Raw genomic sequence first — 26419 nt, forward strand, 5'->3', positions numbered from 1 at the left:
CATCCATCCATCCATCCATCCATCCATCCATCCATCCATCCATCCATCCATCCATCCATCCATCCATCCATCCATCCATCCATCCATCCATCCATGTATGTTCTGGATCTGCTGGAAGTTTCTTCCTGTTAAGGGGGAATTCTCAGCAGTTTTTTAAAGTCAATTTGAATAATGAACTGAACTTGACTTTATTGTTGACCAGTTTGGATAGTTGTTGTTACTTGACATAGTTTGTATGGCTGGTTTGGAAATATTTTTTTTCTGTCTCAAGACAACATTGGTAGTGAATTATTGCTAAAATAATAAATAATAATGAATCAAATTATATTCTAAACCACTAACAGCCGTTTGTGGATGACAGGAGAAAATGATTCTTTCAAGTGCCTTTCAAGACTAGGATATGTTGGTCTGAACAAGTGAGTTTTGCGGAGAGATTTTAAAATGTGCAGGAACAATGTGGTTCAGAGATCCAGTGGCAGATTGTTCTAGTGTTTGGGAGCAGAGCACCTGGAAGTCCTGAGATCCACAGTGGAGCAGTGTTGAGAGAAGGTGTAGACAGAAAAGAGTCAAAAGAGGAACAAATGAGATGAGATGGTATGTAGACATGAAGGAGATGAGGAGGGCTGAGGTTGTGGAGGTAAATATATTGTAAGCAGTCAAGATGGGGAGCAGGGTGGGGTAAAGATGCAATATGTCGGGGGGAGAGGTAGAGCTGGATGTCATTCATGTAGTAATAGAAATTAATACCATATTTTTTTGACACCGCTGCTGATTGGAGAATTTATTCTAAAACTTTGGACAGAAATGTGAGGTTGGAAATTGGTCTGAAATCATAAAAATCAGTGGTGGCTAAGTCAGGTTTCTGAAAAATTGGTGTAATTATTGCTGTTTTAAATAGGGCAGAGAGGTGAGGGAAGAATGGATATGTCAGCAATGAGAAACAAGAGACAAAGTTTGACCTGTCTTTGTAGACAGGGGTCCAGTAGACGTATGGATGATGAAGGGTATTTCACTGATAGACAGCAGACTGGAAATATTACATGAGGGAGAAGAAGGTGCAGAGAGTTTTAAGCAATATTTACAACCATTTGTGTTGTAAGGATGAAACAGTTACGGGTGAATGTTTTCAATTTCAGAGACAAAACAGTTCATAGATCTATTGCAGACATTGGTGGAATATAAGACGGCCAAAGGTGTCCAGAGAATGTTATGGAGAGCAGAGAGCATCAATTTCCACTAGCAGATTGAATGATGGGCGGATTAACAGATTCTACAAGTTCTTTTGAATAATGCAAAAATCACAGATCGTTTGAAAACACCGACAGGCTGTCTCAGTGCCTAAGCTGCTGACAGAAGCTAAATAAAGCAGCTGATAAGTGGATGAGATTTGAATGGTGCTTTACAAGTCAAAGTAGCTTTCCAACCGAGTCTAAGACTGAGGTACACCTCCAGGCACATAAATCTTCAGTCAGGTGTAAAATGTGTGGGAAGGAATGAGACAGACAGTCTGCTAGGAGATTGGATGGATTTTTATGTATCATCATTTTCAACATGCATATTTTTAAACATTACAGAAATCTGATGTTTTCAACAACGCTTGAGCTTTTTCAGCTGCAGAGCATCAAGAGCGTCATTCAGGAGGGGAAACTGTGGAACAAACGTACTTACCTTAACATCATACAAGGAAATCAAAATCTAAGAAGTGTTTGATTCTATGACACCATCAAAAAACTTTGTAAAAAAAAAATAAAGCAGCCAATTTGTCACAAACATAAACATTAGGTACTGACAGGAGGCCATGATTGGTTGACTGTGCTCATATTTTCTGTTTCTCCAAACAGGTGCTAACATAATTGCTTGGATTAGCAACAAGATGAAGACTACAACAGAAGGTATTCACTGGGAATGTCAAAATGTGTTTCTTTTCTCACAGAGGCACAGCTGTTTCTTTATTTATTTATTTTTCCCATATGAGTCCCTGTGATTCTAGAATAAAGAATGTGTATCTGGTGCTACTGTTGCAAAGATTTGCAGAACTGCTCAAACTCTGTTCCATGACTAATGATGCAATGGTGTCTACTACAAAGAAAATACACATGTATAACCAGGTTTATCAGCTTTTTTCAAAGGTGCGGTTAAAAAAAACATAACACAAAGTTTATATAATACGCTAATAGAATGAGTTTCCACTTCTTGCATGGACAAAGCAAGAGCTGTGTCTGCAGTTTTGGCATAAACTCAAACTTGTTAGATTTCACCAGGACAACCCCTTGTCCCTGATCCTGTCTGGAGGGACAGAGAGTCTACATCTGGTTTGGGAAGCTCAGAGTATCACTGAGGTTATGGTTCTCCACCGGAAAATGATGGACGCCTCACTTTTGGTTGAGAGTCAATGTCTGTCTCAAGCACAAGAGTTAAAGTATGGAGGCATCTTGTTCATGAGTGATGGACAGATTGTGGTTTTGTCTGCAGTACAGTCTGGCTGTTGGTGAAGAGGAAGCTGAATGACACAGAAAAAACTCTTGATTTACTGGTTTGTCTTCATACCAACCCTCATCAATGGTCATGAGGTAGAGATCATGATAAGAAAAAACAAGATCCTAGAGACAGGGAGCCAAAATGAACTTCCACCAGAGGGTGACTGGACTCAGCCTTACAGATAGGACAAGCAGCCCTTCTATCCAGAGGAGATGGAGGGTAGAGCTGCTGCTCCTCCGTATCACAAACAGTCAACTGAGATGGTCCAGGGATCTGATCAGGTCGCCTACTGGATGCTCCCCTTTGGAGATTTTCTGGGTACTTCCAACTGAGAGGAAACCCCAGAGAAGACACGACATTTGTTAGAATAACTGGAGACTGTCGCTAAAGAACAGCTGAGGAAGAGCGAGGAGCACAATGAGGGAAAGTTATGACTGACACAACAAAGTCCATATAAAAAGAAGGGAAGAAATCATCTCCAAACAGAACATGGATATATTAATAACAAATAAATAATAAATGTTATAGTTGTAATTAAGGCAAAAAACAGTTTTTGTTCTAGTAATAATGTTTGATTATTTTAAAAGAAATAGAAATGAGTATTGTTACGCCATAAATTTCCCAAAGCCTGTTTTGTAGAGCTGCAGAAATTATTCTTTTTTTTCTTGTCTCCACAGATCCTCCTTTTGACTTGAATTAACTTACAGTATGAATGCTATATAATATTATTTCTGGATTGTTTAACAGTGTGATAGAATCAGTCTGGCTTTGATCTAATAAGGAAGGACATGGTGCACCTGCTGTCTGTCTCCATTTTCTCTGTCCTATCTTTAAAAAGAAACTCTTTGTTTGCATCACATGAACATATGTTTGTAGTAAAAAGTTTCAGGGAAGAATATGAACACAATCAAGTATTAACGTCTCCTAAAGTCGTCCTTGCATTATTTCACATCAAACATATGTGAAATAATGAATCTGGAAATAGTTCTATTTGTCATTTATTCAGTTTGATGGTTTTCAGAGGGTTTTTTTCCTCAAAAAAATAAGATATAGTTTTTTGAATCTCAGAAAACAACTAATATGACATATAACAGATTGCTATCTGATTAGCTTCTTTTTTTGCTTGCCTCTTTGAACTTTCCAGAAGCGCAGGTCTTTGGCACCATGTTGATGGCCTATGGCTACATCTACCCCCTGCAGAACCACAGGAAGCTGGTGATGTGTAACGACAGCAGCCTCTACCGCTTCCAGGTACAGACAAATCACTGCTGCTTCTCTGATGACTGATGCCTTCAAGCCATTTCTGTTTCACTAGATTCAATGAGTTTTAAATTGATGTTTTGCTGAAAGGTTATAAGCACTTGGAAGTTTCCCTTAGTGGAAAATCCAAAGAGGTTGTTCACAGAGGCTAAAGCTAACGCTAGTCTAGGCTAGGCCAAGACCAAAGCAGATTTAAAATACGTCTACTGTGACACATCACAGTAGTTATTACAAGGGCTCTCTGATGAACTCTAAGTGGTCCTGGAGGGCTACGGTTACTTACATGGCAGTAGGATTTTGAGGGTATTTTCACTCCTGATAGTTCAGTAGACTTGTCTAGACTGAGGACCAAAATTGCGACATTTGTTACCTTTTTAGCTGCTGCGGGTCACTTTCACACTATAGTGTGTCAACTAAACTAAACCCTTTGAAAAACTTGTTCCCTTCTTCGCCTGTGGTGGCGCTATTTCTTGAGACCTTTGGTTCTGTGGATCCACTAATTCCTGAAGGAGGAAGTTTGAAGGCAGCTCCATGGTGTCTATAAGGTTCAACACACTCAGTGGACTGGCAGCCAGTACCGGAGTACTGCCACCCTCCAGGTCTATGCTGCTGCTTGTGTCCACTGCGCCCTCTAGTGGATACCTGGAGGATCCAGAATGGACACACACACACACACACACACACACACACACACACACACACACACACACACACACACACACACACACACACACACACACACACACACACACACACTAGCNCACACACACACACACACACACACACACACACACACACACACACACACACACACACACACACACACACACTAGCACTGGGGTGTCCAAAGTCGGTCCTGGAGGGCCGGCATCCTGCATGTTTTAGTTTTCTCCCTGGTGGTAACAACCTTTTCAGCAGAACATTGGTTCTCCTTAAGTCTTCTAACGAGCCATTATTTGATCCAGGTGCGTTAAACCAGGGAGAGACCTAAAACATGCAGGATGCCGGGCCTCCAGGACTGACTATGGGCACCCCTGCACTAGCACTTAGCTTCAACCTCCTTCAAAATGTTGAACTTTGATCAAATACATTCAGATCGTTCATGTTCCGATAACACATTTGTTTAATCGGAAACAAAATGCTTGTGTGATCATTTCACATGATTCCTGTAAATGAGTTTGTCAGATGACAGCAAAGTGGGACATGACACATTCCAAAGGAAGAATTAAAGTATCTCATTCTGTATTTATTTATTTTAAATTATTATATTTCTCCTTGTTAGCAGAAAGATTCAGATAATTAAGACTTGTTTTTCCGCTAACAAATGATAAAATCATGATTTTTAAAATGGCTTTAATTTACTTGGAGGAAACCACACCACTCCTTAAAACATCAGAGCCCTGCACTTTGGTAGGAAGTTGGTAATCACTTTATTGTATATTCAAAGCCGTCAATACCAATGTTAACCTTTTCAGACCCCTTACTTCTGGCCAACACAGCAATGGGTTCCAGAGGACTCTGATTATGGTAGGTGAGGTGTTTCAATGAGAAGTGTTGCTACCCAAAATAGTGATGATTGATGTTGTGTGTCCCTGATGAGCCTGGATAAACTAAACAGTTAGTGTTAGTTAAAGGGATAGTTCAGATAGTTCAGTTAATATTTTTAAAGCGAGGCTGTGTTTAAAGGTTATAAGCTGGTTTTGATTTCCCTGCAGTAAAAAACAGTCCTCAGTCTTTCGTTATCATGTGATATTTGAGGTTTTTTATTTTTAATTTTCAAATTTATGTCCTGAGATTTCTGGAATCATTATTGTCATTTAGGTCTTGCCATATTTAGTTCATTTCTCCGTGTTCATCATTGTTGATGGTGTCTCACCACACCAGTTCATTGCTTTGTGTTTAGTTGATGTGTTCTTCTCCTCTGTGTCTGTTGGTTTATTCTACTATGTCAGTCTAGCGTTTTCATTTGTAGATCCATCTGTGAGTAAGATGAACTTCGTTTGGGTTCATTGTGTTAATTATTCGCTTTCCCTCCTCAGTTCCCCTGGTTCCCGTATCCTTGATCACAGGTTGCTTGACCTCCCCTGTGTTTAAGCTCCCTGAACACACTGTTCCTCTGGTTTCCATATCATGCTAACCTTGTTTTTTAAGTTGAAAGTTCTGTTTGCCAATTAAAGTTAAGTTCAGTTAAGTAGTTAGTATAGCACAGCTAAACAACATGGCAGTTCAAAGTTCTTTAAATGATGAAAACATAACACAGCCTCATGTTTTTCACTTTTTTTCCAGCCATTTACCTGGCAAAGAGGAACATCCGTAAGAAAGGCATGCTGGAACCCTATGAGCAGGTACCTGTGCTGTGTGGGCCACACCATGATTTTGATAACACACACATCTAGAAGGGCCACGATACATGGATGATGCTAGTGATAAGTCTCTGTTAGCCATTAGCATCTTGGGGCTTGTTCCCATCATTAAATTGAGCTGTCCAAAACGTTACCTTACGTTTAGCTGCTTTCATTTAGTCAGGATTTCTGTTTTCTGGCAGAAAGTAAAACACTCACATTTAGAAATGGAAAATACCACCGCTTCCCCCAAACCTAATCTGCTTCCCTATGATTCCGTGTCTCAAACTGAGTAGTTTACAGCATAGATGTGTTTTCAGGACGTTAAATCTGTTGTGTTTTTTCTCTATAGTAGATGCATCATGAGACTCACCTGGTCCACACTGTCACCCTGTTTGTGTTTTAAACAGGTAGATTACAACCACCTCCATGAGTGGCTGAACCACAAGTGGGACTTTATTGTAATGCAAGCCACTGAGCAGTACAAGTAAGTGACCTGGGTATACCTTCATGCATGCCTTTAGAAAACAGCCACACATACACAGACACACCACCAGTTCTGATGGCCATGGCCTTCAGGTCTGTGTATTCTGGAGCTGACATGTTTCTGGAGGCACCCAGAACACAAACTGCTCTATAAAGCACTGAGCTACCTTTAAGAATATGGTAAACCACTGAACTACCCATTTCAAAAGGCGTGTTAGAATGAGGAAAAACTACACAGACTCAGTCTAAGAATGCTTTATGATGATTAAGGTGAAAGATCTGCTTTCACCTTGTGGCTCTTTGATAAACAGAATGTTTTGAGATAAAACTCAGTGAAAAGGCACGTATTTCGTCACTGTCTCTTTAAAGATAAGCGATGCTTAGGTACCTTTGCCTATTTCAGCAAACAACATTAGTGCCTTGCAGAAGTAATCAGGGAGTATTTCATATCACACACCAACAAAGTTTTTTTTTCATTCCTCTTTACAATTATGTGTGGCTTTAGGTTGGCTCTGATTGGTTGTTTTTGACCACAACTGGTGCATTTCTACAGATGTCTGTAGGATCACAGATGATCTGTTTCATCTTATATTGCCACCACAAACTGACAGTTTTGACAAATATGTAAAAAAAAGAGAGAGAGAGAAAGTAAAAAGAAAAAAAAAGCACTGTTTATAAAAGTTACATACTAATGCTTTAAGAATAGTCCCGACATTAATATGTTCACATCACTGAAACCTGTGGTGTGAACATACCTATGAAAGACAAGCATGGTAAACATCTGTCTTCAGAATGTGAGCATCTTCACTGTTTTCAAGTTTTTAACAACATCTGTTATTAAGTTCAACATGAATAGACATGGATGTGCCTCCTTGTTTGCTGTTTTTTGTGTTTCATTTCTTTGGAGCTCTTCCATGTTTCCATTGCTTCTGTGTTTTCCAGGGCTGGTAGAGACAGGAACAAGGCAGACCGAGTGGTCTTTGACTGCCAGGAGAGGGCCTTTTGGATTGTGAACAGGCCTCCGGTCAGTTTGTCTCATTCTCTCTATGTGTTTGGAAAAACATCAGTCATAATTTTACAGCCACTCAGTGATGGTTCATGTGTAACAATAATAGCTTCTGAGAAACATCAAGGACCAGTCCATTCTCTAATATTGATTTATCTGGACTGATAGATGGATATAAAGCTGTGTCCAAAAAATCCTCATATAAATGTGTTTTCAGAAGTGTAAAATTTAACTGAAATAAATAATTTGCAAGAGAATAATAGAACAAACACAATGACATGTTAATCAGATCATAAAGGATATCTAAGGTAAGTTAGATTTTTCGTTAACTTGTATTAATCACACCTTACCATACATACTATACCATACCATACAGCACATATCACACCATCAATCCACACCAAGAAATCATTACTAATATAAATTTGTTCTAAAAGTATTACTGATTGCACTTTAAAAATTAGGTAACTTTATGTTATTAAAGGTAAAGTTTAAAGTAATCATTTAAAGTAATGATGTCTTGGTTAAAGTCAAGTTGTCATAACAAAGACATTTTGAATAATGTCAACTTTGTATTAAAAGTGTCATAATTTACCGAATGACGCTTTATGACAACAGTCATAAATATTCATGAAGGCTTATTCATGTTCATGTCAGGTGTTATGTCATGTTTATAACAGTGTCATGACAGTCTTATTCACCACCTTAAAATAAAGTGTTACCAGACATTTTATCAAACATTTTATCAATGTCCTTCTAATGTCAAAAAAATAATTGAACATTTTCATGCTTTTGCCTCTTTAAAAAGATAAGAAAGGTTTTTTAAAAAAAATAAAAAATTCAAAATGTGTTGGAAAGAGTTTCTCCTCAGTGCAGAACAGTGCAGCTGAGTTTTGCAGGATTTTGAACTAGTTTGGTAAATGGATTCCACCCCCAGAAAATCCCTTCAACTAAGGGAGGCTAAAACTCCATTAGATTAAGAGCATCGCTTGGTCTGATGGAGGGACTTCCTCCCATAATGCATCCTGAGTTCACTTTGCAAGCTGGTGGTTGGAAGCCATTAGTGGTTAGCATGAGCCGGCATGAAAATCCAGACTGAACTGCATACGGCCTCACACAGAGCACTCACCACTTCAGCTTTTACACTTCTACAGTGCAGATCACCCACTGCTTGGTGATTTTTAAGTCACCTGTCAGAGTTCAGAATGTTATGACTGATTGGTTATTATAATCCCAGACTAAATAATTACATTCTCTGTATGTTTCGCTTGTCCAGCGCCGGACTCACAGTGCTTTGGACGTTGGTCCAGAACGACTTATTAATCCCAATGTAGAAGAGGTAACAGGTCAGTAGACGCGCACACACACACACACACACACACACACACACACACACACACACACGCACACACACACACACACACACACACACACACACACACATGCACGCGCACACACGCATACACACACACAAAAAAACACATCTCAACCTGTGTCTTTGTGTTTGTGAAGTAGAAATATCACGTCTAAAACTGACTGTAATGAAACATTTTTACTAATCTCTTTTTCTTGTTGATTTGTTTGTTCTTCTTTCAAACAGATCATCTTAATATGAAGAGATGAAGGTGTAAAGTTTGACTGTATTCACACTGTGTGGTCCAAAGGTCTCAAAGTGCATCCAAAACTCCTGTTTCTGTCAACATCTCAGCACAATTTCAGATCATCTCTGATGAGATTAGAGATCAGTGGCAAAAACATTAAAAACAAATGTTGAGACATCACAAAATGAAAGACAATTTTAAATTCAGACTTTTGACAAATGTATTTGAAACCAACTTTAATCTTAGACTTTGGGACGTCACTGTGTGCATATGATGTGGTGCCGTGCTCCATTTAGCTCCTGAAGACATTAAAGCTGTAAAAAGTTATCAACAACTTTATGATCAAGTATTAGTTAGAATTAGAAAGACAGTAGTGTAGTTCCACAGTGTAAATATCATCATCCAGTACTGCCATTCTGAGCGTTATGTGTTGTGTTTAGGTTTAGAGCTGTCTGTGCTTTACTGTAAACGAGGCCAGGTTGTGTCACATATTCCTCCATATTAACCGAAAACTTTAACATATTTCATTGGGTTATTACATGACAGACACACATAAAGTGGAGATTAATTATAAAAGGCGCATGTTTTTATTACAAATAAATGTGTAATGTTTATTCGGCCTTACGGAGTCGATACTTTGTAGAACCAGGTTTGGTTTCAGATCCGTTCCACTGAAGGATCGGATCAGACCTGCTGTGGGTTTATGGCTCCTGTCAAGTCATATTGATCTATTCTGTTTCTGTTCATTCAGAAGTTTATTTAGGAGTACCACACTAAAGGGGGATAGATACAACCTTTTCTACAGGTTTCAGACTTTTGTTTCTAAAATATTTTCAAAACCACATTTCATTTCTATTTGTGTTGTAACTCTGCTGTACTTTGTGTTGGTTTGTCACAGTAATTCTAATAAAGTACTTTAGTAAGATGTTGCAACATGACAGAAACGAAAATCTGAGGGGATTTTAATACTTTTGCATTCTATTTCAAAATGTTCCATAATGATCTTTATCTTCCTTCCTTCCAGAAAATCACCTTTGACCAATACAGACGGGTCGTAAGTTAAAGCATCTAACATGTTTTAATAACTAGGCTCATTAGTTTATTTAGCAATATGGTGCTGAAAATCACAGAAATCACTGAGATTTTATTTTCTCCAATGTAATAAATAACATTTTGTGTTCATATTTTTTAGAACATTTTCTACCAGCAAGCCATCATGAGATCCAAGGTCAAATCTAGTGTTTCACTGGGAGCGTAAGTTCTTCTGGTTCTGTTAAAACTACAATTATTAGAAACTTGACAGGTAGAAATAGATTATTCCAGAAATCCAAATCTGCAAATCATCCAATTAACTGATTAATCATAAGGATAATTGAGAGATTAATCAATTAATTGTCAGAATGATCAATTACTAAAATAATTGTTATTTCTAGCTCCAATTATTGTGTTTTTTTTCCTTTGATTTAAAACACCAGATATTTGCAGGTGTTTATGAATTTTTGCAGCAGTGTGAAATAGGCTGAGTTGCTGCTGGTGGTGAAGGTCGAACTGTACTGACATTCCTGCAGGTTGGTCAAATACATCACCTCCTACAAAAACCACGATGCTTTCCTGGCTCCTTGTCTACCCAGCAACCCGTGGGAAACGGACCACGATGCGTACTGGACTCTTAACATGAGAAGGTGAACACGACTAGAAAACCCCCCAAAAAACCCATCAGGACTGGTAAGTAGTTCACATGACGCTCGCTGTAAACACAAGGCTGACTGTTTGCTCCCAGAGTCGACGTTCCCACTAAAATGCGAGTGGAGCGCTGGTCCTTCAGCTTGTTTGAGCTCCTGACGGACCTGAGAGGCCGAGACGATTTTAAGATCTTCCTGAAGAAGGAGTTCAGTGGTACGATGCTACAGCTTTACGTATCTTCAGCTCTGCATGTGTGTTAGGGCTGAAACGATTAATCAGATTAATCATGACGAATTGATTATTGAAATAATCCTCAACTGATTCAGTAATTGATTAATCCTTTACTAAAGGCCTTTAGCAGAAAGAACACACAGTGCATTGTAAAACATTGAGCCACATTTAGTTGTGTCTTGAATCTTCTATTTTTTAAGTCAAAATAATTTAGCGAGTTTTAGGTTTTGAACCTAAATGTGAGTTTATTAAAGATAAACTTACAGTAGTAAGTTGTGTTAACTTTTTATTCAATTTGTAAAACCTCTAAGAGTTGAATAAACTACAGATTTTAGGTTAGCGCTTAAAAAACCCCCCTGAAAGAATAAAAAGACAGAAGTGGGAACTCTTTCCCAGAGTGCTTAGCAGCACCTGCGACAGACTGGCGACCTGCCCAGGGTGAACCCCGCGTCTCGCCCAAAACACTAGCTGGAGATAGGCACCAGCACCCCTCCCAACCCCACTAAGTGACAAGGGTGCAAGAAAATGGATGGATGGATGGATGGATGGATGGATGGATGGATGGATGGATGGATGGATGGATGGATGGATGGATGGATGGATGGATGGATGGATGGATGNTGGATGGATGGATGGATGGATGGATGGATGGATGGATGGATGGATGGATGGATGGATGGATGGATGGATGGATGGATGGATGGATGGATGGATGGGCTTAGCAGCACGTTTTTGTATTCTGTGTAAGGTGGAAGTGTGTTACATTGATCTGACTCTTGTGTGTTATGAAGGCAAATGCTAATTTTAAGGTGATGTTTAATAAAATTAATTATCTGATCAGAAGTTTGTTCTGTACTCCAGGGGAGAACCTGGCCTTCTGGGAAGCAGCTGAGGAACTGAAGTGGGGCACGGCCTCCTCCATGTCAGCCAAGGCCGAGTCCATCTTCAAGTAAGCCCAAAAATCGACCATTTATGTCCACATAGTTGATTTCAATCACTTTTTTGTTTTTTTACTTTTATCTCGATTATTTATGCATGTTTGAGAAATCCTCGAATCTCCCATGACAACCATTCAGAGGAACCTCAGTGCTTTGCTCATATAAATCCACGCAGCTCCTCCTCAGAACTGCTGCCTCACAGATCAGCCTTCCCCACAAACCCCCCACTCAGTTCCTTCAGACTAGCCAGCAGAAATTAGCAAACACTGAACTCGTTACACAAGCTGCTTCTCAATGCAACATCCCCAAGAATGTTGCATAATGACAAACAGCATAATGAGGAGCACAGCTGTGATGATGAGCTGAAGAAAAAGTGAAAGAAAGAGTATTGGTATCTTAAAGAGACAGAGTCCAGTTTGAGGTCAAATTTCTTTTAAGTCATATTTGATATAATTTGATATATACAGCATTTTTACAGAACTGAAGATAACATAACTATTTGATTGTTCTATAAATGGGACTATGTGCCTGGGAAACACACAGTACTGCCTTTTTACGTGTGTTATAACTCTGTGCATTTATTTGCCTATATAGTTGTGATGAATCTGAGCTGGTGTCATCATGAATCATGTGTTCATGCTAACAGGACCTTCCTGGCACCGGGCGCCCCCCGTTGGATCAACATTGACGGCAGGACGATGGGCCTGACGGTGAAGGGCCTGGAGCATCCGCACCGCTACGTCCTGGAGGCGGCTCAGACACACGTCTTCATGCTCATGAAAAAGGTCAGGCGTTTTAGCATCTTCTACTGATGTCGACGGATGTTCTTCACTTGGGCGGTTCCAGTCAGACCAATACAATGACATTAAGATAATGATATTAATATTGCATAAATGAAAAATACAGTGGAGGGACGGCATCCACTGTGTTAAATCAGAAACTTCAAATCCGCGGCACTGACGTTTAGGTTGTGTGTGAAATAACAGTTTTTTATTTATATTTTTTATTTTGTACAGGACACATTCTTCCGTTACCTCAAGTCGCCAACGTACAAGGAGATCCAGAAGAAGGCGCTGAGCCCTGAAGCCCATAACTTCAGGTGTGTATGATTTCAGTAAGGTCAACTGCAACAGAACTGTCAGGATCCTGGGCTGTTTGAGTTGTTTTGGGTTTGTTTATTACTCTGTGTTCATTAGTCTCTTTCTTTGATTAGCTCAGCCTTGTTTCGGGCCTTAGTTCAGTCCTCCTTAGTGATTCAGGTTATGCTTATTTCTTGTGTCTAGTTATTATGTCTTAATTATGCTCCTTTCATAGCCCCACATGTACTCTCTCTCTCTCTCTCTCTCTCTCTCCCCCTCCCCTCACACCTGTAATCATTCAGCCAATCAGTCTTTTGTTCCTTGTTCAGTAATCAGGCTTCCCAGTGTTTATACAACCCTTTCTCAGTCACTCCTGCCTTTTTTCTGCCGTTTCATTTAGCTGGACTGATACGAGGGCAAAACATGTTTGCAGACCCCTGTCTCACTTGTGTTTGCATTCCCGCTGCAGTCCGGCGCAGCTGGAGGACAACGCTCGGAACCGGAGCGCCGGCATCCATCCCATCATCCTGTGGCAGCAAGAGGAGGAGGAGAAGGCCAAGGCCGCAGCCGCCTCCGTTCCAGTCGATGTCAAGGCGGTGATGAGCAAAATAGACAGAAAGAAGTAGAGACAGTAGACCCATGTCTGATGTGAATGCAAATTTAATTTGATATAAAAGGGACTCTCTTGGATTTTAAAGTATGACTTAGTAAATGTTACACATTCACACATTGTGTTGAATCTGAATATCTAGATTACAGGTCTGAGCTTTGAGGAAATTTGTCAGAACTTTATCATCATTTCTCCTCCAGTTTCTTCATGCAGCATACAGTAAGGACTAGAAGAAACAATATGTTGTGCATGATTACAGCCATAAGCCTGATTGTGTTTTATGTCACAGAATAAGATATGACTATGACTATGTCTTATTCTGTGGGGGAGAGAAACGAGACATGAGTTTCAGTTGTTTACTAATAGAAAATCTGAAAAGTGTGCCATGAGTCAGAACTGTGCAGGGCTTCTGGGTAATGTATTTTCTGGTTTTGAACCACAGCCGGACTGACTTTCTTCCTTTCAAAACAACTCAAACTGGGTCTGATTGGAAGAAGAACATCTGTGAATATCAGATTTCCAACCTCTATTACAGTCTAACCTATAATAGAAAAATTTTGCATGAATAAATTTCATTTCATTTCAAATTTCATAAAATCTTAAGAGGAAATCTGGAACTAAAGTATAAATCTTACCACGCTGGTAATCATCCGCCCACCTTTAACATTTACAAGACAAGCAGAAACTTTCTTTCCAGGACTACTGAAGTCAATCCAAGTACAGAGACTTACAATTCAACTTACATCCATTCAAAATGGATTCTGTGACCTTCATCCTTTATAAGGCAATACAGTCAAATGCAGTTTGAAAAGTCAAATAATAAAGTGATCCATGTAAGGAAGCCTAATAGCATCAAAACACTAACTTCACAGCAGTTTGTGATGTTGAACATGTAGTCTCCTTGACTCTGGTTATTCTCTAAAACACCTCTGAGGTCACAAACAGAACAGCTCAAGGAAATATAACCAGTCAAGCTTTGATCTCCAAAATCTAAAACAAATCCACATTGAAGCTCAGACTTCACATTCAAGTCATAAATATAAAATACTGCTCGCTATTTCATGCTGTAGATTAGTTATTATTGTTATTCACTGTAATTTTGACATGAAGTAATGGAATCAGGTCATGACTTTTTGTAGATTACGCAAATGATCAACTGTAATAACATATTGTTGCTGCAATATGTTCATAACATTTATTCTGTAAACACAGGTGTCCACATCACTGGACTGTGTAGCTAATATGTATAACAGCATGTTAGTGGATTTACAAGTAAAACTTCTGTCCTGTGAACTACAAACTTGTACATTACATAACCTGGAGAATGCTGTAAATGTAATAAACTGCAGTGGTAGAAGAGCTGTCTGAAAGTGTCTGACAGACTGGGGTTTTTCTCTCTAACTCTGGAATGACTGGAATCAAAGAACCCTCGATCAAAGACGCTCTGTTTTCACTCCTTCTGCTGTGGTTCTCAGGTTTCTGGTTGTTTCACTCAGCTTTCCACTCTGACCTGCTGCAAAGGTGAACTTAGTTTTCACAGCTTTCCCAATTTGGCTTTCTCTAACCTGCTCTTGAGGTTAGATTTAAATAATGTTAGAATTCAATAAACCGCATCCTGAACTGAAAGAGGGTGCATTTTCTTTCCTCATATTCCTTCAGTAGTGCAGTCAGCTGTTTGAACTAGGGGTGCACCGATTACCGATCCTTAAAAAGCCTGATCTGATGATTCCAATTTTGGGCAATACTGATTTTTTTGTCTGAAATGTTGATAAATATAGTACGATATTTGCTGACTTGGCAGTTAGGTGACTATTGGAAACTGTGAACCTGCAGACATGACCTGGTGGGCGGATCAGTCGGTCAGGCTCTCTCAGGGCGGAACAACAGAAGATAGTGGGTGATTTTTAGACCTTTGCTGAGGTAGATGAGATCGGTGGATAAGATCAGCTTCACATGTAAGCATCAGCCGATCACTGATCTCCCAAAATGGAGGAAATCAGGGCCGATTTATTTATTGCTGCACCTCTAGTTTGAACATCAGAAGCAGATTTTTGTTTGAGTAAAGTGAATGAAATCACACAGAAGGCAGGCGTCAGAAGACAACGTTTTGTTTACTATACAGTGTTTTTACAAAATCTACGAGGCGAACAGAAAAACCAACACAGGGTTACTTGGCCATGCCAGACAGCCAGCTGAGCTTGAACAGAGAGGGCGCCGTTGAGTCCTCGTCCTGATCGGCCAGCTGCCTGAAGAGACTGCCCGGCCGGAAAACGTCATCACTTCCTGCTGCGGAGGACTGAGGAGCCTGCAGAGGGAGGACAGAGGGGCCGTCATGCTTGGGGGAGAGCTTCTTCTGAAGTCTGTTTATTGTTAATGTTCAATAAAACCAGAACACGCCAGGCAGTTAGTGACTCCATGTTAATATTAGATCTGATCAGTGAGTCCATTCCTCCATGTGGGGAGGAAAACCTTCAAGCAAAGGATTCAAACAAGGTGATGCTTCTGTAGCTTCATAGAGCAGAACCAGGTAAAACAAGCCAGAGATGAGCCAAAACATTATGACCACTCATATATGATCAAGATGTAAGTCCTGATTGTTTAAAACTGAGTGTGAACTTGAGCCTTGTACGCATGTAGCTGGGTCTTTATAAAAAGAATCACTTCATCACAATGTTTTAAAAAATAATATTGTTCACACTGGGATAGGTTTCAGGAATATTTTCATCCACACGAACCTGCTCAGCCCCGATGATTTAAAGGGACAGTAATATGTGTTTTTCAGACACATGGTGCCATTTTATAACACAATCAAGTTACTGTGCTTCCTTCAGTTGTTACAGAAATGCTGACAGAAATATGACAAACAAAATTTGACCTTGTAATTGAACACATTGAAATTGGGCCTCTGTCCCTTTAAAAACTCCTGCTCTTTCTGGAACTCCGCCTTCAGGAAGTCATCACAACAACACGGCTCCTCTATTAACCCTTAAACAGCGGAAAGGAGGCAGTGTAGATTGAAACTTCAAAAACAACCATGACTTCCTGATAGGAATTAAATATGGCACCAGGAGATTCATTTGAGTGTACATATATAAAGGTTGAGCAACTTTCATTTTTAGTGATATTAACTTGAGACTTTGCATGGATGAAGGATCAAAGCACAAAAAAGTTTATTCATTTTCCCAGATAGTCGGCTTTATGTGACCAGGCCTTAGTTTAGGAAGTGGAGCCCAGTTCTCATGGCTCTGCTTGGCGTGGCCATAAAAAGCAGATGGTCAAAACAATTTTTGATTGACCCAAGAAAAACGAGTGATGAGTCAGATAATGATGATCCCTGACTTAAAGCGGTACAAAGATTGGATCGGCTCGTTCAAACAGCCTTCTTGCCATTTCCAACATAGGCCAGGATGAAAATACCAAGAAATGATGAAGAGCACCCACACTGCCACTGTTCCAACTAAATCAAAGCACAACCAAAACACACCCAGACAGACACAACTCTGATAAACTTGCCTGAAGGCTTCAGAATCTCAGAATCTCTGGGAGGAGAGAGAGTATGACAGAAAACACTTTATGCAGATGGAACAAAAAAAATAACATCACTCTGTGGCTGTCAGTGAATGAAAATGTCCTCTCTCAGAACACACTCGGACCCAGAATAGCTTCAGCACCCCGACCCCTGCGGCTCCAGAACTTACCAGGTTCTGAGACTTGTCTGATCCCCTGGAGGAGGACGTGGGTTTGCGAGTGTTTGACATGCTGAGAGGTAATAACCCGAACCTGCAACAGACAGGACCTGCTGATCAGACATACTACAGGAACCAGACAGACACCGACTATCATGCAGTGATCACGTAATACCTGACAGGTGAAGTCATCAGCTCTGATGGACTCAATATTCTAGGTCAGTTTTCATATTTAAAAGAGCAGTATTATATATTTTCCAGTCATATATTCTGATTTCATAGCATAATTAAGTAACTATGTCACCTTCAGTTGTTATAAAAATGACAACTTTAAGTTATATTTCAAATTTAACGTAAAACAAATTTTACTTCCTAATTTATCGCCTTGAAATTGAAGAGCCTCGGTCTCTAAAAACTTCTGCTCTTTCTGAAACTCCACCTTCTCCACCTGATGGAGAACAAAACATTTCACTTCCTGTTTACTGACGTTCATGTCTGACCTGATCTGACTGCTGGCCAGTGGCAGAATGTTGTAAGGCTCCTGGGAGTTGACAGTGCTGCTCCGCGGCGCAAACTGCTTCTCCGAACCAGTCAGGAGGCCGAGCAGCACCTGGAAGACGCAAACACATGGCAGCGACTGGAACATGTGAACAACAGCCTCTTCTCATGAGTGTTCCACACACATGTCTGAGACATCGGGTTGCTTCATGACTGTGTCGTTCTGTGTGCATGGCAACAACATACCGAGGTCCTCTGGGACAGACGGTTGAGATTGGCGTTCAGCGGAGGTGTAAACACATCCAGGTCAAAGGGGTCAATGAAGCTTTCCAGCCAATCACATATCTTGTGGAATCTGGAAAATAAACAGAACACAATGTTTAAATAGGGAAAAAAAACAATTAAATGTTGTTTAATGATGTAAAGTTTGATTTGTTGGACTGAACATAAAAACATTCCAGTGTCTTTTCTCTTCTCGTCACTGTGCAGCACATCATGTGATGTTTCAATACTTCAGTTCTTTCAGAAGTCAGATTTCCCTAAAAGCAGAACTTGAAACCACATCATTTTAAAGCTTTGATTTTGTGCGTTTCTCCATGTTTAGCTTTGAAAACAGTCCCATATGGACACACTCCGATTTTTTCAAGCTTTTGTATTTCTACATGTTTGAAATGGATCCAGTCTCGAGCTAGTAGCTAGCTAGCTAGCTAGCTAGCCAATGACCAACCAAAACCCAGCTCCAGGGCAGACATACCTCGGGTCCTGCTGGGATCTGGAGGTCTTGCCCTCCTCCACTCTGCTGCCCAGTGTGGTGTTAAGGTAACGAAGGTCGAACAACAACTGCAAGGCTCGGTTCTGAGTTATGGGGAGGACGAACTCCTAGTGAAAGGGAGAAGAGAGAAATTCAGAGAAGAAGAATTTGTGTCTTTTAGGACACAAATGACTTACTAACTCACTATTTTTGTTGTAATTTGAGGGCCAAATTACAACAAATGGAAGACTTATTAAATAATTGTTTGAATGTGTTGCTATTTTTTTTAAATTGTAAATTGTCTTCACTTGCTGTTTGAAGCAGCAAGTGTCTCCCTAATCCCGCTCACTGAGTTTGATGGGTCAGGTTGACAGCTTAACTTAATTTACAATGTGCTTCAGCACAAGAACGTAAAATAATTTATTAAATCATGAAATAATTATATCTTTTTTTTAAAAATAATATCAATACTTTTAATGGAGGCACAATATTAATTCTATATTTAATAAGTTATTTTGTACTGATTTACAATTTTGACCTAAACCTTTAAAGCCACATAAAGACAGTTACAAAGTTGGCCTTCTGTCACCTGAAGAACATTTCCAGATTTAAAGGACTAATGCTTAGGCAAGATCTAGAGAAACTGTCTTGTTGATGTGCTACAGAAATAAACTTGACTTGAACATTTAGCAGAAAATCAACTCTGTCAAAACATGTGTTCCTCACCGTGGCCCGCCGCTGCTCTGCCAGGACGTCGTAGCGATGCAGAACTTGACCAAGACAGGACTGAAGCAGCTCCTGCAGGGTGGGTCGGGGAAGAGCATGACCTCCGACCCTGTTCACCTCCACGCACAGCTGGAACAGCAGAGACTGCACAAACCAGGACGCCTGACAGGACACAAGACTCAGAGTCCGTCACGTGAAACGGCAGCAAATCAGAGAACCTACTTCCTGTGACATCATCCTGACCTGAACCGGAAGGCGGATCTTGGACGTGATGTTGTTCCCTGATTCAGACTCTTCCTGGATCTCCAGTTCCTCCCAGCTTGTTGTGGAGCTCAGAACCGCACCAGCAGATTCTGCCAGCAACGCCGTGCCAAACGTCTCCATCAGCCCCTGTCAAACCAAGGCCGCGATGAGCAACACATCAGCACAACACTGAGGCTGAACCTGTCCACACGTAGCCAGATATCTGGGAAACTTGGAATATTTTTATATGATTTCACCTTTCATGCACATGTAGAGTCCATTTAATAGCACTAAAAATGATCAACAATGAAACCTCTAACCAAGACTTTGTAAATTCTCCTTTTTCACGCTTGTGTGGGGACGTTGAAACCTGAGATTTAGAATTAAGCGCACGGCAGTCTGCAACAAATAATGCGGCGTGACGTCACATATGTGACCATTGTTACTGCTTGGCCAGAAGCAATGGTCACATAGTGGAGGAGAAATGGCTGCTACCAGAGAGCTGATGATTTTTACATCGTTTCTGACGCTAAATCCAATTAGCTGAGTTGCAAAGTACAGAGCTGATTGGAGGTTAGCCGTTTTATCCATCTTTTCCCATCTTATAATTGTCTGAACCATCTTTCCCAATATGGACACACTGACTTTAACACGACTCCCAGTCAACATCACCTTGTGTTTTATTAACTTTATATTCTAACACTGTATTTAAAATTAGTTCAGTCTCTCTCTCTGTTCACACAAATGAATTTTTCACCACGATTAATTTGTAGCAGAAAGTCGCAGTTAATTTGAAGGATTGTGATTGGCTGACATAGGTTTATGTTTGCCCTACACTGCCCCCTATGGGTTTGGCCTGTTTAAAACAATGTAATTCAGCAGGTTGGTGTGGATGACCACGTTTCTTAAACTGATCAGACTATTTCATAAAAACGATAATCAGCGCTATGTCGCTTTACAAAGACCCGGCTACGTGTGGACTCGGCCTGAGACTTTATGTTCTGACGGGTTCTGACTTTGGAGAGGGCGGAGCTCCAGATGCGGTAAGCGTCCATGCTGCAGCCAAGAAGCTCCTCCTTCAGCTCCGCCCACTTGGCCTGTGCTGGGCTGACCTCTGGGGCGGCTTTGGGTTTGCCCAGCTTCTTTCCCTGCCTGGGGGTCCCCTTGGCTGAGGCTTCCCCGAGTCCCCGTCTGCCCAGGATGCAGTGCTTCAGGCTGGGGCAGAGCTCGCCCAGGGACTGGCACAGCCTGGCCATGAACAGGACGGAGCTGAGGCGGGTCGGGGCGGAGCCCAGCTCGGAGCGGACCGACAACAGGATGTGGCGAACGCAGGCCACGCAGCCTTCGCGCAGAGCTTCCTCCACCGCTGCAGAGTCCGTGTAGCGGTTAAACGAAGAGGAGTCCAGGGACCTGCAGGAAGTCGGCGCGGCTGGGATGGAGTCGGATGCTGCAGAGAGCAGAAAAGCACACGGAGGTCAGCAGACCTTACCTGCAGTAAGCTGCATCATTCAGACAGTTTGTTGCAGATTCTGTGGTTTACAGAGATCAGAGATCAGGAGATCAGGAGTATGGAAATGTGAAGTGAAATGAGTAAGATGCATGAGGTAACAGCTTTTTGTTTTTTTTTGTACCAAAAACTGAAGACTGAAGCATTTCTTTATGACTTTAATATTGCAATGATTATTGTAGAGTTATACAGCTGTGCTCATAAGTTTACATACCCCGGTAAAACTTTTAATTTTTTTTAGCCATTTGTGGGAGAATATGAACAAAAACACAAATGGTCAGTGGTTGGGAGAAGCCATTTATTGTCAAATAAGTGTGTTTATTCTTTTAAAATCATAATGACAACAGAAACTACTCAGAGTCTCATCCACTAATACCACCAAACACTCCAGGCCGTCAATGTTAATAGGGGCAATACACAGTATAGGGACCCGGAGTATGTAAAGTTTTGATCAGGTACATTTGAGTAGTTTCTGTTATTATTATAATTTAAAAAGAGTAAACAAAGTTATTTGACAATAAAGGCTTCATGATTAACCATGAGTGAAAACAATGTGTTTGTGTTATCATTTATATTCTTTGGAAATGAGGAAAAAAATAATTCTGCTAGAGTATGTAAGCTATGAATCAGGGATACCTGTGTCCTGTGATGGGAGGTAGTGCTGGAGGTCATCCAGTCTGGCTCTCAGCTTTGCGTCCAAAGAGGAGCAGAAGTTCTGAACGCAGGGCGTCAGGGCCTGCGTTTTCATGGCCAGCCCGCTCCTCTGCTGCTGCTGCTGGCCCCGCTGGGCCACACTGACCCAGGCCGCGTCGCTCAGCAGGTCCCCCGGAGACTCTGACCACAGGAAGGACGCCACGTCTGCCTCGTACTGAGCACTGTGACCGGAGAGCGGGTTGCTGCCGGCGGCAGCCTGGACCGGTTGGCCCTCCAGGTCTCTCACGGCCGAGGTCAGCAGCTGCACTGAGCTTGTTGCGATGGCCTCCGTTTCCTCTTTGGTGATGGTCTTGGGGGCGAAAAAAAGGAAAAATAAAAAAGTAAAGTTTGATCTTACATCGCCAGGACCTTTTCGGTGGGTAAACAACACAGAAGATTCCAAATATCCTTGAATTTAGAGGAGAACCCACGTGAAGGCGGTGAAGGAAGAGCTGCTGCAAGAAGTCCTCCCACACAGCCAGGGGGCGCCCCAGCAGCTGCTGACATACGTTACCCCAGTGCTGACTGATGGAGTCTGTGGTCAGAAGATCCCACACGGCGTCTCTAATGGCTGCCAGAGCCTTGAGGCTCTTCACGTAGACCAGGAGGGTCCCAACGCCCTGACAGATGTCCTGCTTGCAGCTGAGAACAGAAAAGTTGAGGAGAAGAACCGATTACCAAACTAACCACATAAAAGCCCCAGTGGAACACAGAGGAGTTTGGTTTTGTGGACCAGTCCTCACGTATTGATCCACTGCTGCAGCGTGTCCCGGAGCTGCTCCGCCTGGATGGGCTGAGCCAGGGTCCGGAGGGTGGGCTGAAACTCGGTGATGGATGGAGGCAGATACCTGAACCAGCTGCCTGTACTCCACTCCTGCTGCAACACCTTTCTGCCTTTAGCTGGCGACACATGAGAGCAGGATATCGCCTTGATAAACGAGCAACAACTCCTACGCACCCTGAACGGTCCACACACAGGTAGAAACACGGAACAAGGGGAACAGTCAAGTTCAACGGAACAACAGTTTTCATCTAATTGGAACCAACAGAACCAAAGACAGAGTGAGAAGTAGAGCGGAGAGAGTCTGGCTGTGTCTGTGAGGAGGCAGGAAGCCTGGTTACAACGACTGGCTGGACGTATGGGGTTATATTGAGCTACATCACAGCCACATTGCATCTTTTGAACAGCATCTGGAAACGGTAAATACTACACAGTGGAAGCACTGCCTTAATTACTGAAGAGACACAAAAACAGACATCAGTTTGTTGAATTTCTGGCTAAACTAATTAAAATGCAGAATAAAGGCCTTTAAATGTGATATTTGAAGTTATCTTGAAAATAACATTAAAATCTCGATTCGTCTCGTTCTTGTGAACTCAGTTTCGTGTCCTGTATTGTCTCATTAGCTTTGAGTATCATAACACCCCTAATCACAAGTCATATCATGACTTCCGTGTATCTTGCACCGGGCATAGGAACACATTTAGAGGTGCAGTTGAACTTAAGCAAATCTTACAGATGGTGACTGTTTGTCCTACCTGTGGGAGTGCAGGAGGTTACATTCTCCAAGGTGGAGAAGAGCATGCCACAGCTGAGGGCGCCCTCTGCTGGCCTGGGAGCCCCCTCAGCAGGCATGTAGAAGACAGCGTAGGCCTGGAAGAGCGTGGTGATGAGCAGCTCCACCAGGCTGCACACCTGGGCCTTGATCCCTGCGCCTGGAGGACAAAAACACGCCACGAGTTGGTTCATTCTCAAAACAATGACAGAAAACCAGCAATTTATCTGAATGTACGCCCACAAGCTGCTGGTGTCTGTGGTCAGAGTGTTTCAGCTCTGCAGTCGGGCTGTTTGGTTAACATGACCCTTGACCTCCACCTATCCGAGCAAATGACTTCCTCCATTCATCTACAAAAGTATTTAAGGGTAAGTGGATGGTGTTCTTATCCCGCCAGTATGACAGACTATTAATGACTTATTGTCATTAATAAATCATTAATAGTGCAATTATATCATCCACCTGCTGCTTAGTAACCAGGGTTATTGTAGTTAATGAAAATGAACAAAATAACAAAAATTGGAACTGAGAAACCATTTTTGCTAACCAAAATAAAAAAAACGTTGAATTGGGAAAAACTATAACTATGCTATATGTATTATTAAAACTAATATATGAATACTTAAACACAATACAATACTTTGATCTTTCTGAATTACGTACTTAAAAAATAACCAACGTATCAAAAAATAGAAGTAGCACTAAAACTAAGAAAAACTAAACTAAATCATATTTAACTAATAAAACTAATAAAAACTAACACACCAAAAACCAATTATAACAAACTGAAAACCTAATAAAACTCAACTATAATTAAAAACCCAAAACTATCAGAGCCCTGCATTAGCCTGTACCCTCCCATGGTTTCTGGTTCTGTTGGTTCTGTTTAACAGCTAATGTAGCCATGCCTGGGTTGGACTAACAGTACCTCTGAATGTGACTACGGTTCACCGAAGGAACTGTACCGTGCTGCGGTTGGTTCAGCAGCTGGTGGATGGAGGCCTTCCTGGCCAACAGGAAGTCAGCCAGAGCCTGGCGTGGTGAGCTGTCTTCCAGCAGCATGGTGGAGACCAGGGCCTCAGCGATAGCCTGGTCCGACACGGCACGGCCGCGCAGCAGAGACCTGCTGTCCAGGAGGATGGTCGACCTGGAGGGAGACGGCGTTCAGAGGCGGAGCCAGACATCTGCTGCCAGCAGGAATGTGACCAGTGATTGGCCGACAGGTAACTCAAAAATCTGACCAGTGAACACAACACATTTCAGTGCTATCACGTTATTTTACTTAACAACCCAGAACAAGAATCAAACATGGAGAACCAACATTTTGCTTTATACTGAGCAAATCTAAAACTCAACCCAGAACAACTGGAGCTAACATTTAGTTTTATACTTACTACTAGAATCAAACATGGAGAAACAAACTTAACATCCAGAGAAATCCTTATTAGTTTATAAATTATGGACTACTTATTCTTGTTAAACATGAGGAAGAAATATTTAGTTTTGTACTTTTACCTTTAGACAATAAATTGCTTCACTAATTATTGTGATTTACAATAATATTGTTTTCTTTTTGTTTTTCTTGGCTCTAGTGGCCTTTATTTCACAGTAGACTGAGAGGAAACAGGTTATGAGAGAGAGGGGAGACATGCAGCAGAGGTCACCGGGTCGGGACTCTGACCTGTGACGGGCGCCTAGAGGACTGAGGCCTCCTATTGTTGTTTTGAAATTATTTACCGATATTATATTGATAATAGTATCTTAAGTTTGCTCTCTCAATGTCCAATAAATTTACATTTTGCAAAGAACACAACACTGGAATTGGAAGATATTTTAAATATTCAAAATAAAATGCGATGACGAAACACATTAAATAAAATGGAAATGAAAACCACGCAAAACCGAAGCCATGAATAAAATGGATCATGAAGTCTCTGTAAAGAAAACTGCCCTTCAAAAATAGAAAGGAAATGATCACGCTCATTTTAATTTATCATACGATTAATTGATAATTGTGACAGGCTTAACCTGGAGATTAGCCATCTCTACCACAACACTTCCAAATGCAGTTTGACCTTTTGACCCTTCTCGTACCTGAAGTGTCCGGTGGTGGCGACCTGGCGGACCAGGATGGGGAAGCGGGCCAGCACGGGACTGTAGAGCCCGCCTGGTGCGGCCTCCAGCTGCAGCAGGCTGTGCAGGTGGCAGCAGAGCAGGTAGAGCTGAGTGGCCTGCAGGTACTGGGCCGCCTCCATGGCGCTCCAGATGCGCTCTGGGATCTCCAGGAGGAGCTTGATCTGGGAGGCCATGGTGTAGAACTTCTCCTGCCACTGCCTCTGGTTCTGGTTCTGCAGCGGGACACAAGTAAACATGATGCTGCTGCTGATGATGGAAGGATCAGATCTCAATCACCTGAAACTCTTCATGTTGTGAAGGGATTGCTTCAGGGTCTGCTTTGAGTTTGGGTCAGGAGTGGATCTCTAACCACAGCAGTGACCGGTACCTCCAGTCTGCTGCCTCCCGCGCCGTTCCTGCCCTGCTTCAGTGTGTGGCAGTACCGCTGCATGTCCTGGATGGACTCCACCACGCTTTCCGAGCACTCCCGCATCTCTCCGATGGTGTCGGCGGCGTCGATCAGGTCCCGGTACCGCTCCCCGACCATCTGCCTCAGCTCCTCCTTCTTCTGCTCGATCTCCCCGCGGACCTTGCGTTCGACCCGGCGGATCTCCTCGGTGCTATAGCGCTCGAAGAGAGCCGCCGGGTCCTTGATCTCCGAGACCCGCAGGGCCAGCACGGGATCCCCAGCCATCATTCCCCCCCGACAAGTTCAGCTGGTGACGGAAAGCCAACCCGGAAACAGGTGGAGAGCTACTTCCTGCTTCCACGTAGCAAATGTTGGTGACGTCATACGTGTTTCGCACGTTCATTGGTCAACAAAATTGTCTGTCAGAGAAGATTTCCGTTCAGGACTCATCCCGCCCAACGCGTCCAAAGATAAATAAAAACCTACCAGGAGCGTTTAGAAAGAAAATATTACAGTTGATA

General features: G+C 41.8%; 2 protein-coding genes across 3 annotated transcripts in view; one reads left to right on the forward strand and one right to left on the reverse strand.

Moving 5' to 3' along the window:
* Positions 1 to 15340, forward strand: part of rgs9a (regulator of G protein signaling 9a) — a 17772-nt gene extending 2432 nt beyond the window's left edge. The window contains exons 3-17 of the mRNA XM_008415226.2: positions 1842 to 1892; positions 3623 to 3729; positions 5214 to 5265; positions 6025 to 6083; positions 6491 to 6567; positions 7509 to 7590; positions 8849 to 8911; positions 10198 to 10227; positions 10366 to 10427; positions 10742 to 10855; positions 10954 to 11069; positions 11949 to 12036; positions 12672 to 12810; positions 13042 to 13124; positions 13574 to 15340. Coding sequence (XP_008413448.1) covers positions 1842 to 1892; positions 3623 to 3729; positions 5214 to 5265; positions 6025 to 6083; positions 6491 to 6567; positions 7509 to 7590; positions 8849 to 8911; positions 10198 to 10227; positions 10366 to 10427; positions 10742 to 10855; positions 10954 to 11069; positions 11949 to 12036; positions 12672 to 12810; positions 13042 to 13124; positions 13574 to 13730 — 1280 coding nt within the window. The 3' untranslated portion in view covers positions 13731 to 15340. The remainder of the gene's footprint in view (positions 1 to 1841; positions 1893 to 3622; positions 3730 to 5213; positions 5266 to 6024; positions 6084 to 6490; positions 6568 to 7508; positions 7591 to 8848; positions 8912 to 10197; positions 10228 to 10365; positions 10428 to 10741; positions 10856 to 10953; positions 11070 to 11948; positions 12037 to 12671; positions 12811 to 13041; positions 13125 to 13573) is intronic.
* Positions 15341 to 15806: 466 nt separating this feature from the next.
* cog1 (component of oligomeric golgi complex 1) lies at positions 15807 to 26273 on the reverse strand. Of its 2 annotated transcripts, XM_008415228.2 has the most exons (16): positions 25878 to 26273; positions 25469 to 25722; positions 24340 to 24521; positions 23358 to 23534; positions 22562 to 22718; positions 22250 to 22460; positions 21762 to 22128; positions 20635 to 21065; positions 19619 to 19765; positions 19376 to 19537; positions 18653 to 18777; positions 18145 to 18253; positions 17901 to 18010; positions 17413 to 17494; positions 17228 to 17253; positions 15946 to 16019 (listed from the first exon to the last, which is right to left on the reverse strand). In XM_008415228.2, exons 1-15 carry the CDS (start codon positions 26184 to 26186, stop codon positions 17245 to 17247), a joined length of 2832 nt encoding a protein of 943 aa, XP_008413450.1. In that variant the 5' UTR covers positions 26187 to 26273; the 3' UTR covers positions 15946 to 16019; positions 17228 to 17244. The 2 variants fall into 2 exon arrangements, with proteins under 2 accessions (XP_008413449.1, XP_008413450.1); XM_008415227.2 differs by lacking the exon at positions 17228 to 17253 and having other exon boundaries at positions 15807 to 16019; positions 25878 to 26272.
* Between the last annotated feature and the right edge of the window lie 146 nt (positions 26274 to 26419).

Source organism: Poecilia reticulata, linkage group LG8 (genome assembly GCF_000633615.1).
Source record: "Poecilia reticulata strain Guanapo linkage group LG8, Guppy_female_1.0+MT, whole genome shotgun sequence".
Classification (NCBI taxonomy): domain Eukaryota; kingdom Metazoa; phylum Chordata; class Actinopteri; order Cyprinodontiformes; family Poeciliidae; genus Poecilia; species Poecilia reticulata.

Bases quoted from the DNA above. Each gene is read 5' to 3' on its own strand.
- cog1 (XM_008415227.2), bottom strand. From the start codon at position 26,186: ATGATGGCTGGGGATCCCGTGCTGGCCCTGCGGGTCTCGGAGATCAAG. The intron at 22,719-23,357 runs GTAGGACAAACA...ATGTGTCGCCAG, and splicing joins AACCTCCTGCACTCCCACAG to CTAAAGGCAGAAAGGTGTTG. The intron at 22,461-22,561 runs GTGAGGACTGGT...TTCTGTTCTCAG, and splicing joins CTGCAGCAGTGGATCAATAC to CTGCAAGCAGGACATCTGTC.